The sequence below is a fragment of the Bidens hawaiensis genome, unplaced genomic scaffold (assembly GCF_021521415.1).
Source record: "Bidens hawaiensis isolate Kalapana, Puna unplaced genomic scaffold, B.hawaiensis_p1.1 tig00035496_1, whole genome shotgun sequence".
Taxonomy (NCBI): domain Eukaryota; kingdom Viridiplantae; phylum Streptophyta; class Magnoliopsida; order Asterales; family Asteraceae; genus Bidens; species Bidens hawaiensis.
The window spans coordinates 3,072-19,858 of record NW_027505373.1 but is presented as its reverse complement, the minus strand read 5'-3'; the positions used below and the strand labels follow the sequence as shown (position 1 = coordinate 19,858).

General features: G+C 36.9%; 2 protein-coding genes and 1 pseudogene across 2 annotated transcripts; 1 reads left to right on the top strand and 2 right to left on the bottom strand.

Moving 5' to 3' along the window:
* The first annotated feature begins 6,058 nt into the window (after positions 1–6,058).
* On the top strand, positions 6,059–7,462 carry LOC143612759 (UDP-glycosyltransferase 84B1 pseudogene; annotated as a pseudogene).
* Positions 7,463–12,295: 4,833 nt separating this feature from the next.
* LOC143612757 (uncharacterized) lies at positions 12,296–14,138 on the bottom strand. Its single transcript, XM_077086662.1, has 4 exons — positions 14,024–14,138; positions 13,759–13,950; positions 13,454–13,666; positions 12,296–12,607 (listed from the first exon to the last, which is right to left on the bottom strand). Exons 2-4 carry the CDS (start codon positions 13,906–13,908, stop codon positions 12,395–12,397), a joined length of 576 nt encoding a protein of 191 aa, XP_076942777.1. The 5' UTR covers positions 13,909–13,950; positions 14,024–14,138; the 3' UTR covers positions 12,296–12,394.
* A 143-nt stretch (positions 14,139–14,281) lies between these two features.
* Positions 14,282–14,873, bottom strand: LOC143612758 (uncharacterized). Its single transcript, XM_077086663.1, has 3 exons — positions 14,647–14,873; positions 14,435–14,561; positions 14,282–14,359 (listed from the first exon to the last, which is right to left on the bottom strand). Exons 1-3 carry the CDS (start codon positions 14,862–14,864, stop codon positions 14,282–14,284), a joined length of 423 nt encoding a protein of 140 aa, XP_076942778.1. The 5' UTR covers positions 14,865–14,873.
* Positions 14,874–16,787: the final 1,914 nt, after the last annotated feature.

Sequence of the window (16,787 nt, the reverse complement as noted above, 5' to 3'; positions counted from 1 at the left end):
GTAACTATTTTATAGTTACGAAATAGGGGACGTTGAGACTTGTGATGTTCAGTTATGTATATTTAGCTTTGATAATGAAAATAGACAAATTATATTTAGAGTTACTAGTTTGATGACTTCGATCGGGTGAGCTCGTGCCGTTCGGTTTTAGACTTAATTAATATAACAATAACTGACACTTCTTATATCAAGAAACTATAGTTAGTATGTTTCGACTAATTCAGTTATCACATAGCATTTGTTGAAGGAAAATTGGTCGTTTTTTAGTTAGCCGAACTTTTGATGTCGTGGCCTAATTTTTGGCTAGATGGGTTTATTATTTTTATTTTTTGGTTAAACATATTTTCATATATTTTCTTTTAACCATTTAAAAAAGGGGGTCCTTTAAAAATATAGTTTATTACAAACGCTTTATTTAGAAAACATATTTTTATATGTATGTTCTAATATTTAAATAATACAAGTTTAAAAGATCTAGTTTAATATAAAAAATAATTTGCAGATAAAAATAAATGTAAAAGAAAGTTGATAATGTGAAAATGAAAGGATTTTTTGAAAAGAAAAATATAATACTTAAATTATAGTTAAAACAGTTGTGATGAGTTAGTAGGAGAGCTGGCCCCTCGCATGTTGCCAACGTGGTCACGAATACCAAAATGGGGTGGCGTGAGTGAGGGCACTAGCGTCAAGTCGTGACAATGGTAGCGAGGCCAAATGACCGTTGGAATTGGGAATGTGGGGGTAGGTGCACGATGACCGTTTGCAAGTTGCAGATTCACATTTGTAACATCCCAAAAATTTCATGCAAATATTGCCAACTTTAAAAGTTGAAGGCCCAATTGTAATTAAGCAAAGTTAAAGTTCAAGACCTAATATGTAATTAGGCAAAAATCTGATTAGATGGACCGTCTAATAGTTCAGACGATCCGTATCAAAGGTGACCTAGATAAAAAGAAATATTTTAAGACGGACTATCACATCTGCCTACAATTCTTAGACGGTCTGTATAAGACCAATCTTAATAATCAAGTTAACTATGAGACGGACCATCTCATCTTCATACGGTTCGTCTAACCAACTGCCAGCAAGAGTAATCAAACTCGACCAAAATGTGGCAGAACTTAATTTGTGATTCATAATCAGACATTGGCAAGGTCAGAACATAATAGGGGCGGGGCGGGGAGGGGTGTCGGCCCCTCCGGTTTTTCTGGTTAGAAGCATCGGTAGTCATCCGGTGTATACTTTTTCCAACAGTCGGCTTGCAAACTATGAAGAATAAGAAGGGTTGAAAAAGCAAACTTTACATGGGCATATCTAATATGTTACATGTTATTATATTTTTGTCCATTCTGTTTATGAGATAACAGGCTACAAGCCTACATGTAAAGTGTAGACCAGTGGAGTACACTTACTACAAATGTGAAGTTTTGTACTTACTTTTTATAAATGAAATTACTTTTTAAATATAACGAGTTCTGTTTTGCATATATATAATGGTATGATGGTATTTTTTTTTAACGGTTTTATAAGTTCAACTTTCGGTCCCTCTCGATTTGAATGTTCAAGTTCCGGCACTAGACATTGGCCTATAAATATTGTACATAATACATCCATGACATGTATCCAAAATAAAAAATCATTTAGATCAAACAAAGGCTTTGTTTTTGCCCTTTTAGAAGCATATACAAGTCAAAGAATTAAGGTGTACTAGTCAAGTATAGGCTCTAATCATATGCTCCAATGATGTTAGAAGTATTGCAAGTTGATTGTATAATATCTCAGAAGCAAGGTAGTGGCATCTGAGATTCGTTTAAAGTTCATTCTTATGTTTAAGCGAGTATTCAAGCTATTATCGATTAGACCTCAGTAAACTTATGATACAAAAGTCATAAAAGTGTTTTAAGCATGTATAAGGTCTTAAAATACATAATCGAATATTGGTTTGATGTTTAAAATCGATTTTTACATAAATGGAAAGTACGTACAGAAGATTAGGCGGACCGTCTAACCATTCATACGGTCCTTCACATATGGTTTTCATACATGTCAAGGGTCAAAAGTTAGGTAGCCTGTCAGACATATACAAATAGTCTCAACATAATATGACCCATCTCATTAAAGCTAACCAACGAACTGTCTAACCTAATTGACACCCCCATCATAACAAAAGGTTCAGTCAAGCATAGTTTATATGGACCGTATCATTACTATACGGTCCGTATAAACATAAAAATTATACTTTAATGCAAATTAAGTTTTTGAACCTATTAACCGAACCATAAATTATAAACAAGGTTTGAAACGATAAAATCAAACAAGTATGGTCTAGGGACGAGCAAAACGGGTACTGGTACCGATTCAGTACGAGTACCGAAAGCTCAAAACTAGTTACTGGAACTTCCCTAATTTTTCCTTCAATACCAAATTGAACATTTCAGTACATGTACCGACACCAAGATTTTTAGGAAATCGGTACCGGTACTAGTACCCACTCACCCCTAGTATGGTCTGCAGCTGATCAGCAGTTGATCCATGTATTTATGTAAATCTATTTATTATTGGTTAAACATCCGAAAATAGGAATGTTATTAGAACAAGTTCACCGAAACACATATAAGAGATATATACGCTAACCTTTCCAAAACCTTTGAACAGATTCACCGACCGAACATAAATGTGAATACATTATTCCTTTTTAAATCTTTAAACAGGTTCACTGACAGATTATAAATGTGAATGTGTTTAACTGCCAAAACAAACTGATTTACTCTGAATATACATACATGTTGTCTGTCTTAAGGCTGAAAAGACAAACATATTGTATATCTTAAAGAGTAAAAAAAATGTTTAGATGAGATAATAGCATAATTCATGATAGTATTTCATGAAGACATATGATTAAAGTTAATGATATTTATGGGATGACACTTTGGTATCTTATCTTTGTCTCATGGCTTAGTTTACACTCACAACCATTCAAATTCCACTTTATAATTTACCAATCCTCCTCACATAATTATGGGGGATGAGTTGGGAATGCTCTTATGTGAACTATATATTTGTAATTGTCTGCATGTATTTGTGTTTATATGTTTCTAGGATATTATATGTTTTAATTTGTAGTTTACCGTGTGGCTTTGTCATCATTTGTTTTAATATAGGTATATGTATGTTTGTATGTTGTTTACTTTGGTGGTGGTGGTGGTGTGGGGGAGGGGGGGGGGGGGGCTTTTGGAGACAACTTTTCTATTATAATGGATAGAGATAAAGTTTGCATACATCTCACCATTTTCATACTCTACCAATAACTTCTGTTAATTATGAGATTTATTGGGTACGTTTGTTGTTTTTAACTATTTTTTTAATATTTTTATTAACTTAATAAAGAAAATGTTCTATAAATAATTCTTGAATACTTTTTAGTTAACTCCTTTTATTTTATCTTTTAATTTATATTGTTGTTTTACATTTTCAAATCAAAAGAAAAATAAAAAGAAACTCGCTGAATCCTCTGCTCACCTGAATCACAATAAGCTTAGGTGGCATTATTATCAGCGCTAGATAAAACAATATTAGAGAATGAATCTTGACCGTGGCTTGAAACACAACGCACAGTCTAAACTTTGTAGGAGGAATAAAAAAGCTGAAATAGTCAAATAGCAACTAACTAATGTGTCGTGTTTGTGTGCATTTGAAATCGTTAGCATCATGTACGCTCTAAGATACCCCCTAATTATGCTTCTAAATGTTCTCATATAAACATTAAATAATTTGGATACCACCTAATCTAGTACAACCACAAAGGACAACATTAATCGTAGCAAATTCATATAAGTAACAAACACAATTTCAAATTAATCTTTGAAAAGTGACATCAAACTGTTTTGAGTTGTACACTTCTTACGTATATGACGGCCTATAAATTGTCATTTGTGTTCTCCTCTAAATCACCCCCAAATCTTTCTCCACCTGTAAGGCCTTGTTCCCGGTAGCCCTACTTTAGCGTCGGATTTACTCATAAACACAGTTCTGACAATCAGAGTTAATTAAAACTTTCGCGGAAACGTTACTTGAAGCATTCGTTACAAAACATTCAATCTCTTCTTTGATACCATAAAACAAATCATTATATTTAAAACATCTTTTCTTCCATCTTCAGATGCCAGCCGTTCAATCCATGCCATGTGTCATCCTCATGCCTTCTCGATAAACATATATACCTGCGTGCATACTAAAAGTCAGCTACGCTGAGTGAGTTCTAGTTAATCAAGCAACTTATCATACAACCACTACATGCATCATATACGTATCCGAAGACACGTAGCCCACTGTCTAACATGCTACTGCTTAACCGCTTAATTACCCCTACAGCTTAGCCTCTTAATTACCCCTACAGCTTAGCCACTTATGCCACTTGATGCCACTTTAATAACGAATATCGTTATGCCACTTGATGCCACTTTAATAACGAATATCGTTATGCCACTTGATGCCACTTTAATAACGAAGTCACGTATAGGCTTACCCTACCACGTACTATCGTCATGCCACTAACACTCTTACTATACTGCTTACCGCTTCTATCACACTCTACCTCTACTTGTCTACAACACACTTTATACCGATACAACATTTACATAATAAGCAAGTCACATCGTAGAATACATACACACTAACAACCACTTGAAAACCACTATCCTTGGCGATACGTGCGATATCCGAAGATCGTTCACGTACCGACAAGCATTATATAATAGCTACTTGTATAACATTTATAGCATACACTTACCACTTAAGGTAAGTGTAATCACACTTCACATCGAGTATGCACACAGCCCCGAAAACATAACAAGGAAATGGGGCTAGAAACTCACCTGATCTCAGCTACTTCTTCTGTTAACGGTTACTCCTTCTCGAGCTGTGCGCGTCTAACTGTTTAATAATTGGATATCAAATACTACTCTAGCCACTCTCATTGCTACTTAATCTGTCTTATGTGTCTAAGCCGGTTTTACTTCATTGAATCATTACCGGTTAGTTAATCGTTACTCGTTAACCTTTTAAAGGTATCTTTCATAATTTATCAAAGTCCAAGGGCTAATATGTAATTAAATCATTCTTTTCTAACTCCAGGGACCATTCTGTCTTTATATTAAACTCCTAGTTCGTTACTTTGCCCTTAACGAATTGAGTAAAGAATCATCCTCTGATTCGCTAAGATCCCATAACGAACTAGCTAACGAATCACCCTCTGATTCGCTAAGCTCCCATAACGAACTAGCTAACGAATCACCCTCTGATTCGCTAAGCTCCCATAACGAGCTAGCTAAATAATCACCCTCTAGTTCTCTAAGTTTCCTTAGCGAACTAGCTAACGAATCACCCTCTAGTTCTCTAAGTTTCCTTAGCGAACTAGGGTTAGGTCAGGGAACATTCCTTGACACCTTTATCTTTTCCGGCGCCGTCATCGCCAGAAAACCGCGTTTTCGCCGGAAAAACGAGATCTCACTCCTTCTTCCACCGTTTTCGTCGTTTTTCGTCCCGTTTGATCCAGATTTGAGCTAGGGTGATCCCTAAACTCATCTTAGGTCCGGTTTATACCCGATTCCACCCGGATCTTGTGATTTAAATGCTTTAACGGTGTCGGCTCGTTGTTACGCGACTATAACTAACGTTTTAGGCTCGTATAATATTAAACTATCATTACCTCGGGTCGGAAATCGATTATCCTTCTTCTTCCTCTTGATTTCGGCTAGAGAGAGAGAGAGTAGGATGAGAGAGAGCTAAGTGTGTGTTTTGGTGGTGTATGTAATATGTATGAAATGAATGGAAAATGGGGATTAAAGTTTATATAATTATGGATCATGGGCTTAAGCCCATGGTCTCTTCCTTCCTTCCCAAGTCCATAACCCATATCCATTACCCAACACTAGACCGACCCATACTAGCTTCTACTCTATTAATTATTTCCCGACTAACCCGAGTAAACTTTCCCACTGATATTAATTAATTTAATTATAATATTCTTAGATATTTCGGGATGTTACACCACCTCACAATGGGTTATTGTGAACAAAAGCAAGACATAAATGTTCTTCTGGTTACTCTTTCCGCTCAAGGCCACATAAACCCCATCCTAAGACTAGGCAAAAATTTTGTTTCCAAAGGCCTCCATGTCACTCTCGCCACCACCAACCATGTCCTTAAAAACATATCACCGGTCCCGAACTCCATCGGAGGGGTCCACCTCGAGTTCTTCTCTGACGGTCTACCAATAGACTATAACCGAAGTGCTAATAGGGATTATTACATGGATACCCTAAACAAATTTGGACCCATTAACCTCTTGGCCTTAATCCGGTCCCATCCAAGTAAATTTGCATGCATTATCCATACACCTTTCATACCGTGGGTATCTGATGTGGCAGCTGAGGTTAATGTTCCGAACGCGCTTCTCTGGATCCAACCATCCACCTTGTACCAAATATACCATCGTTATTACAATCGTCTCGATGATTTCCCAACGGAGAGTAACCCGAATTTTAGTGTTAAATTGCTCGGACTGCCCGTTCTTCATGCTGACGAGTTGCCTTCGTTTGTTCTTCCATCAAATACACTACGTAGCTTTGATACTATACTAAAGAAAGTGTTCCACAACATGCACCATGTGAAGTGGGTGCTCGGGAATTCATTCATGGAGCTCGAGAAAGACGTGATCGTGTCGATTAATAATACCAGCAACGTGTTTTGGCCGGTAGGACCAATAGTTCCGGCAACACTATTAGGTAAGGAAGATGATGTTAGTTTTGATCTTTTTAAATCTAATAACAATAATAATTGCATGGAATGGTTAAACAAATAAAAACCCTCTTCGGTTATTTAAATATCTTTCGGAACACTCTTATTTTGGTCCAAAAAAGAAATAGAGAGCATAGCGGCCGGACTTAAAAACACGAAAAGGCCGTTTTTATGGGTGATAAGGCTACCGGATAATCAAGAACTGCCGGAACTAGGGTTTTTGGAGGATATTAAGGAACAAGGGTTGATTGTGAGTTGGAGCCCACAAACAGAAGTGTTGTCTCATCCATAAGTCGGGTGTTTCTTGAGTCACTGTGGTTGGAACTCGTTGATTGAAAGTGTGACTGCGGGTGTGCCTGTTATTGCTTGTCCGCAGTGGACGGATCAGCCTACAAACGCTAAGCTTGTGACCGATGTTTGGAAGGTTGGTGTGAAGTTGAAGAAGAGTTCAGAAGGTGTTATTGATGGGGAGGAAGTGGGAAGATGTGTGGAAGAGGTTATGAGTGGGCCGAGATCGGAGGAGTTTAGGAAGAATGCGTTCGGTTTGAAGACCGCGGCGCGTGCAGCGGTGATGGATGGTGGTTCATCGGACAAGAATATTGAGATGTTTGTAAATGAAGTCATTTGCTCTTGGTCATCATATCCTGAACAAACTTGATTTTGGATATTGTATATATGTAAAATTTTACTTCAACAGGTTCATGTGAAATAAGTATTTATTATCTCGGTATTAGTTTTAGCCTATGAGGCTATAACGTAATGAGGATTTAAATGTATAATTAATACATGTAACAATTTAAATTAATAAAACATGAGCATTTACTTTATACATGAGTTGTTTTAACTATGGCAAACAATTAAAAAGAGAAAAAGGAAATGGTGTATAAAAGTGCACGTCGCACACCGAAAGGTCGTGTGATCAACATAAGATTGGTAAATCACGTGTCGCGTAGCTTCTTGAAGTTGCTTCTCAACTTCTTGGATTTCAGCTTGGGGTTCAGGTAGCTTTCTCTTCTTCCCTGAGCTTTAGCTCTGGTGGTCACGGTGTGAGTGTTAGGTTCTTGGCTAGCAGACTTGGATGGTTCTTTCTTGACTATCTTCGGAGAAATCAAGTGGTCAATGTCATCGAAAGAGAATTGGGCAACAGGTTTGCTAGCAGACTTAGGCATGTCTTCAAAACATAACAAAACAGATAAGTTTTTCATTTTTTCTATATAAAACCAATATGCTTATCTTTATACTTACTTGACATATTACTTTGAGGTGAGATGTCTGACTGTTCAGTTTCTGAATCAGAATCAAGGATCCTGATCTTGAAAGTCCGAACTGTTGGGCTCAATGCGAGAAATGCGGCTACTCTCTCTTTGGTTCCTGGAAGCTTGGATAGATGTGCGAAGTTGTCAACTGCATAAAAATGAAGCAAATCAGTGTTCAACCTTAGGCAAGAAACAATAAATGCAGAAACCCTACCCCACCTTATCACTTAGTAGGAAGGGTATTTCCGTTTGGGATTGAATCTCGCTTGACAAAGAAAAACTGATTCTTCCAATGAGAATCGTTTTGTGTAACTTTGTCGAGGGGAATCGGTTGGTGAGGCTTGGATTTGAGCAGGAAGCGAGCGGAATCGTGGGTGTACAAAGAGTATATGTATGACAGTTCAGAGAGTCCAAGCTCAAGGTCGTGGTCAGCTATGATTTCCTCAAGGGTAAATAGAGCTCGCCAGATCATAGGCATAGCTTGGACATAGCTAATGCCGGTAAGGGTGAAGAATCTTTGGGCAAATTCTGGGAATGAATAGGAGTAACCAAGCAGGAAAGGAAAGGCCGGAAAACAGACCCATATCTTTGAGGATATGTCGCTTGGGGTTGAGGAATCGTAAGGTCTGAATACGGTATTGGAAGGAAAAGAGGATGCTATTTAGTCAATCTCGGGGTCCGTGAATTTGCAAATTTCCGATTAAGGGTTTTGTAGTAACCCTTGACTTTTCATATCTCCGTCCATATGGTTGGACGAGTTTGAAAAGCAATTATCGGTAGACTTTGATCGATATTGAATATAAAAGGAAGAAAGGGATAGAGGATTACATGAAATATAGAGGATTGAAGATAAGAAGCTTTCGGAATAGAGAGAATATAAAGGGATCCGGGTTTTATCTTTGATCCATAAGCTAATTATTTAATTTTTATTTAATCCCTATTTGTGTCTTTTCACCTAATCTCTTTGACAACCTTTTTGAAATTTGAAAGCAATTTGACAGCTGTGAATTTATCATCAACCGCCAAATTGGGGGGCAATTGTTGAGCCACAAATAATTAAGTACTGAGGATATGTTATTTTTGATGACGAGTCTGGATCAACCTTCTGAAGAGTTCCGGAGCTGTCAGGATCAAGGATCCTCAGTAGTTGGTATTATTAACAATTGTTTCTTGTGTGTAGGTTGTTATTTAATATGTGCAACGGCTACAAGACTAGTTCTACCTGAATTCTCGCTATTGGGCTTGTCAAGCACGTGGTCAAAGGTTGTGGTTGAAGATAGTGGGAAGTTGACGGATTTGTAGGCCTTGTTAGTTAGTTGTTAACTAGCATTAAGGACCCGCGCGTTGCGTGGGTCGTTGTGTACTATATCAGTTAAGCAATTACACGTGTTCAAAAAGTGGATGACCCACGTCTAGGTATGATATTACTATATTAGCTTATCAATATGGTCTCCCATCCAATATAATCGGCTGACTGAATAATTAATACTATTAAAAAAAGCCAATTGCTTCACCAAATAAGTATTTAGCCAATGTTTGCTAACTTTACAGTTACACATGCCTAATGTACACATATTCCCACCGTCACATATACATCGTTGTGTTTCTTCTTTATCAACGGATCTTTTCCGTCCACAATCGTCTTCAATCTCTGTAACCACCATGGTCATCACCACCGTCGTGTTCAACATCCCATCTACCGTTGCCGGGTTCCATTTGGAAACCCTAGGTGGCGGAGGTGGTCTGATGTCGTCACCACCATCTATGTTGCCGGGTTCCATTTGGAAACCCCTAGGTGGCGGTGGTGGTCCGATGGCGATTGCCGGTGGTGACGGTGAGGATCCGGGGGTGGTGGCGTGATACGGTCAAAGGGTGAGGGAGGCGGCTGACCTACTAATATATTATTGTCAAACTTCTTGTAGTCAAAGTTACTAAGATCATTTGCACGGGGTACAAAGTGTTCCTTTCTGTAGTGTTGTTTCTCAAATGTCATTTTGTTGATTAGCTATTCATCATCACCTTCACCATGCAATATAATGGCCATGTCACTAAATTATCTAGCTGTTTATATTCAAACATTCTCCAAACGTATTTACATAAGCTTTAGGTTCTGACTTAAGAACTGAGAAGCTTCAACCATGAAAAGTAAATACTTTAGTCAGCCCATGTTAACTCAAAATTCGAAAACAAAATTGCTTTTGACCCGTAGGCTGAAGTGGTTGATTTCAACCGTTTTAACCCGAAGTTTACACCCTTTGACACCAATTTGACCCATAATCATTCCGATTTTTGAATGAACTGTGGACACCAATTATGACTATTGATTAAGTCATCAACGTTTACTAATAAAAAAAGTTTTTATGTATAATACCTTAGATGGGGTCCATGTATCTTTGTTAATGGCATCCATAGAAGGCTCCTTGAATCCTTCAATTGCATAATAATATAATGGTAAACACATCAGTGGAAAAGCGCAATACAGGGCTCGACTTGTTTCATGTTTCAGAACAGTGGTTCCATCAGTTGTTTTCAGCTGCCGACATCAGTAGTTCTAGTAGAAAGTAAATGAAACAAAAGTAAAAGAACGTTGCACTACCTACGTAACAAAGAAAAAAAATCCGTAAACGTTTAAGCCTCGGATATCCTACATTTCAAATAATGGAATGTCATCACAGCCCGGACATAAGATTCAAGAGAATACTCGTGGCTCAAGTCTCCACTATGGCTGCAACATGGTTGCCTCACCAAATAATGGACCGTCATCATAGCCTATACTCAACAGAGCAAAACTGGATTCAACAAAATTAACTTTGACTACAATGCCATAGAACTGTAATGATACATAGAAAGAGATAACCTACTATGAGAGCAGCTTCATCATATTTTTATATCTGATGATAATGTGCATAAAATTTCTTATATCCAATATGCAGCCACTTGACCCATACCAACATCTTTCAATGCTCACTCAATACATCAATAACATAATCATTCTACTTCCACAAATGATTTTTGAAAAAAAAAAATCAACAAAAAATAAACCTCAAAACATATACATGTAAAAAACACATGCGCATATCAGTGTTAAACAAACGATCATCATAGCAGAAAGAAAAAATGAACCAAGATAGCTTCGGAGGCTCAGATGAAGCCAAATTCGATCATCACAGCCTTTATCAACCCAAAACGTTGAGTGTTTTAATAATTACCAACATTTTCAGGCTACGAACCATCAAGTAAACGTGTACGTAGCTGGAAACAAAGTGTAGAAACACTATTAAAAAGCCAAAAATAGCCATACTTCAGCAGCAAACACATAAACACCACATAATGGACAAAGCAAATGGATTCGATCACAACCTTACACACAATTCAAGCCATAAACATCTAAAAATCGCCACTATAATGAAAAATAATATCATCAATTCAGTCCGTAATTAGATAAAGTCAATAATAGGCTCACCACCATCGCTGCTACCTAGGGTTTCCAAAAAGAACCCGGCAGAAGCTGTCATCATATCAGCCCGTAATAAGATAAAGTCACTACTAGAAAACTGGGCAATTGCAACCGTCATTTCGGTCGCAAATCGGTTGGAAATGCCCTTTTGCGACCGAATTGCGACCGGTTCCAACGGTCGGTTAAACCCTGGTCGGGAATTATTTTGCGACCATATTTTGCGACTGAAATATTGTTAAAACCGATTTTGCGACCAAATTTGTAGTTGCAAATTTAGCGACCGAATCTGCAACCGAGTCGTTTTTGTGACCGATTTTGTGACCGAATGTTTAACGACCGAGATTGCGACTGCAATTTTTCCCAACCGGTTTTGCGATCGAAAATTTTATGACCGGCTTTGCAACCGAACCTATTTTCGACCGTTTTTGTGACCGAAAATTTTACGACCGGCCTTGCGACCAAACCTATTTACAACCGATTTTGTGACCGAAATTTTGTGACTAATTTTGCAACCGGAAACTTTAACGACCGATTTTACGACCAAACTGTTAGCGACCGCAATTGAACCTTTTTGCGACTGATACATTTAGCGACCGAGATTGCGACAAACTATTTACACATGATTTTGCGACTGATTTCGCAACCGAGCTTTGGTATAAATTTGCGACCGGCCTTTTTGGCTATAGTTTCGGTCAAAAATTAATATATAGAATTCATATTTGCACTAAATATAAATTTGAATACCACAATCAAATAGCTGCAAAGTTAACAAGATTGAACCGATTCATAAAACAAACTAAACGTTAAAACCAAACACGACAAAAGTATTGAGGTACAATGAGAAATGTCAAACATAGTTGCGCTAATAAAAAAACAAATTTAACTAATTAGAGATACTTTTTGTTATGTTCTTCAAAAGGAATTGAATTTGCTCTTGCATTTCATCGTTTTTCTCTTGCATTTTGGCATTTGCAACCCTATTTTCCTTTATTTGCTCCATCATTGAAAGTTTCTCCGCTCTTTCTTTTTCCTTCTCTAGTGTTTCCGTTTCTTTCTCTTGTCGTAGTTGCACTATTTCCTCATTCAAACGTTGTACCTATAATTAAAATACAACATTAGAAACAAACTTTTACAAACATGTAAAAGTAAATTAGATCATACTTTTAAGATTATAACGGTCTAACATCTCACTAAATAGTACTTATTTTCTCATTTGTATATTTTGTTAATTTATTATGCTTATTGTTAGGGGTGAGCATCTAATGGGTCACACCCGCCAAACCCGTGTACCCGGCCCGCCAAACCCATTTAACAAACCCGTATTCCCCAGTAACCAGGTGTACTCGACCAGCCAAATCCGGGTTCAAAGATTTGACATAAACAGGAAACGTTTCGGTCCGGATCATACTCGGCGGAACAATGTTGGAACTGCGAGCCCGTGAAGATCAAACTTTTGTAACACAGATATGGGATTCTATACTTCGTTTATTCATCACATTTTCTATACAAAAGTAAATTGTGTATAATGGTTTGGGCATATAAGGTTTTTACCAATATAGATTATATTAATGGACACAATATATTAGGCTAGAATATAACCAGATTTTGATCAAAACACGCTGAAATATTCATACTTTCTAATTTTGTAAACCAGTTTAAACCTTGTTTAAAAAATCATTTAGCTACAGATAAATGGTCAATAAGAGACCCGTGAAACCCTCCAACCTGACCCGTAGAACCCGTTTCAAAACCTGGACTGGCCCATTTGTAGTGGTCAGATTCCAGGTTTGAAAATATGGTTTAATCGGTTCCGGTCCTGTCCCCTATTTATTTACTCCTATATATATAATGTCATGTAATTCTAAGCACAAAAAGTAACAAAATAATGTATTATATCACTTAAATATAAATGAAGAAGTTGACCAAAATAGAATAAACATACCTCTTCATTTCTTGCAAGTAAATACGAAGCACTAGTAACCGGTGTTGACGGTATACCCGTCATCACAGCATGTGGGTCACTAATATCATTAAACCCATAAAGTCGACCTTTTTTCTTTCCCCCAACAGCTTGTACCCAAGAGTCTGGATCAAATAACGGGCGTTTGCTAGCATCATCTCCATGCCTCTCCTTGACATATTTATGATATGATATCTATAACATAAAAGAAAATAATGTTTTGTAATATTTTTAACTTTCAATAAATAACTAATAAGAACATACATTTTATAAGTAAAGAAACTCACAAGAGAATCCTTTGCTCGGGTGTCAACCCAATTAAAATCATTATGTATATCGATCTCATCCAAAGCATTTGCATCTCCTGAACCCTCGCCTCCTTTACGACTTGCCAATCTATCTAAAGGTCTTGTCCCTTTCTTCCCGTGTGATTGCATCCAAATTTCATCTACGGTGGCAGACCGCCCAAGTTCTTGATCCTACAAAAGTCATATATGAAGGTTAATATTGGCATGAAATGTTTATTATAAAAGGACATTTAACATCTCTTACAGCTTTTAGTTTAACCGTCACATAGGTTTGTGAGCCGAGAGTATGTTTGCCTCCTGTGATTTCTCTCTATTTTTTATATTCTGAGAAGACTTTTTCTTCCACTCGTCGGTATTCCATTTGTCAATTAGATCTTCCCAAATCTTAGCCCCCATCAATTGTGGCTTATGTGGAAAAAGAACTCTGAAATCACCTACAAATTCAACACCTGCCATACTTGCAGCAACCTTAGCACCCTCCCGAAGCCTACTCAACAAATCCTTAAATTTTCTTTTTCATAAACTTCACCCAACAAGAGTAAACTTGGTCATCCCACTCATTTTCCCATTGATAGTATCCCTACAAAAATCAATCTTTAGTAGTCGTTTATTGAGGTATAGACAATGTTATTTACGAATATTTGTAAATACAAACCTTGAAACGCTCAAACATCCTGTTTCGATCCTCTGTAGAGACATCTTTCCAACTCAGCCAAGGCTCGGAATACATGGCCTCCAAAATTTCTCCTATAATCCGGGTAGCGCTACTTTGATTGCTAAATCTATAAAATGAAAACAATGAAGCAAAGTCCACATTACTTGAATTAAATAATATTTATAAATAAAATATTAATATTATGTACTTACTGTCCATAAATAATCCAAATCCACTCCCGATTTCTTGATTCAGGCAGTGGCGTAGGGGCAACGGGTCCCCGCCGGCCAACAGCTGACTCGTCATCATCATTACTCTCATGTTGAGTATGTGTCTCATTCGCATCCAAAGCTAATCGTTCACCAGTACCACTATCTTGACCGTTAACTCGACCCCTACCCCTACCACCTCCTGCTGAACTGCGAGCCATGATATCTACAACAAAATATTCTATATTTAGATAATTGCCATTAAACAGAAAATCGCAGATTCGTTATTTGTTAAATTAGAAGCATCAAATCGGGATATTGAAGATGATTATGTGATGACTATTTGAGAATTGATTTGAATATTGAGTTTAACGGGCAAACAATTAGCTTACAATTTTCAACTAGTTCTTTATAAAAATTGCAGATTTTGGTCCACGGGTGCTTTAGGTAATTTTTTTTAAACTAAAAACTTATAGCAGTGTTTGGAATTGCACGTTTCCATCGGTTTTCAAACGAAACAACAGCCCTCACTCAGGTTAAAAATTATTTTCATCTATTTGACTCTCATGACAGTCAAAATTGAAAGGTTGGGTTGGTAACGAAGTTGCAAATTGCTTGAAAGGTGATAGGTATGTATGTATATGTGTTTGAATTATAGATAAAGCATGAGGGCTGCTGCAAATAATGGGTTTGGTAATTGATTTGAGATGATAAAGTTTTTTTCTCTGATACAAGAATTGCTATATATATATATATAATTTAATAACTAATACAAAAGGAAAGGAAAGATAATAAATCTAATTACAAGACTCCAAATAAATAAATATGCAGATGATGAGTTAAAATTCATATGTACCTTACCAAATTGCTCTTGGTTTTCAAATAAGGGGAAAATCGCCATGGGAGTGATGTTATAATAACCGGTAGAGATGGTGTGAACCAGGGCTCCATAGTATGAATTAGCGGGAACGGGTGGAACGTGAGTGGGTAATTAGGGTTGGTTGAATGTGGGAAGGAGGGATTGAGATAATAAAGATAATAGAATTGTTTATAAGTATTAATTAATTAATATAGTTGACGTTTTATATTAATTGAGGATATCTAATCAGCCATAGTTCCCCTTTCTTCTTTTTAATTAACCCGTAATTTAGAAAGAGTAGTTGGAATTGTTGATAGTTGTTAATTGTTATATGATGTGTGATGGTTGGAGTTAATTTTGACCATTTAATGATTAATGATGGTTGGCCTAGAGTTCAATCCGATTCATATACTTACGATTATTATTTTTTCTTATATTGAGTGTGTGTCACCACTTTTCCACTAATCTTTTGAATGATACTGTTTATGTTCAGGGGTGCAAACAAGACGAGGCGAGCTTGAGCTCGGATCGTTTAACTTACACAAAGCTCGAGCTCGGCTCGTTTCGAGCTCTATTTTCAAAGCTCGAGCTCGACTCGTGAGTAGATTTTGAAGCTCGAGCTCGCTCGTTTACTATTTATCAATTATGTTTTATATAATTATAATTATAATTATAGTTATTTTTATATATTTTCTATTATAACTTTATGTATAAAATAGTATATATTATTAAATATTATTATATATATATTTTTTTAAGAAAATATATAAATGACAGTCTCGTTTAGGCTAATGAGCCGGCTCGAGCTCGATAAATGAAGTTCGGGCTCGTTTATTAAAGGAGCTTACTTTTAGGATCGGGCTCGTTTATTAAAGGAGCTTACTTTTAGGATCGGGCTTGTTTGTTAAACGAGCTTACTTATAGGCTCGAGCTCGGACTCGATTAAGCTCGGCTCGGTCGAGTTTTTTAACAAGTCAATCTCATTTAGCTCGTGAGCAACTAGGCTCGTTTGCACCCCTACTTATGCTTAGATCTACTGAGCGTCGATAGTCTAGGTAATTTATTTATTATTCTTTATGTTAATATAGCTCGAACGCGAATTTCTCGTGTTTTATTTGTTGTGAATGTTCTTGTGTTTAAGTTAGGTTTTACCTTTCATCACATCGACTCTAATGATCAATAATGACACTAATTAACCCTAATCGTCATCGTTGAGCCTAATTCTCACTAATTAAAATGTTTGACCCCAACTAACACTAATTTACACTTATAAGTATATGCTCCG

What these genes read in the sequence shown, in the direction of transcription:
- LOC143612758 (XM_077086663.1), bottom strand. Translation starts at nt 14,864, where the DNA reads ATGGCTCGCAGTTCAGCAGGAGGTGGTAGGGGTAGGGGTCGAGTTAAC. An exon ending in ATTTGGATTATTTATGGACA is followed by an intron (nt 14,562 to 14,646) that starts GTAAGTACATAA and finishes TTCATTTTATAG; the next exon opens with ATTTAGCAATCAAAGTAGCG. An exon ending in GGATGTTTGAGCGTTTCAAG is followed by an intron (nt 14,360 to 14,434) that starts GTTTGTATTTAC and finishes TGATTTTTGTAG; the next exon opens with GGATACTATCAATGGGAAAA.
- LOC143612757 (XM_077086662.1), bottom strand. Translation starts at nt 13,908, where the DNA reads ATGCAATCACACGGGAAGAAAGGGACAAGACCTTTAGATAGATTGGCA. An exon ending in CCCGAGCAAAGGATTCTCTT is followed by an intron (nt 13,667 to 13,758) that starts GTGAGTTTCTTT and finishes TTTATGTTATAG; the next exon opens with ATATCATATCATAAATATGT. An exon ending in TACTTGCAAGAAATGAAGAG is followed by an intron (nt 12,608 to 13,453) that starts GTATGTTTATTC and finishes TTTTAATTATAG; the next exon opens with GTACAACGTTTGAATGAGGA.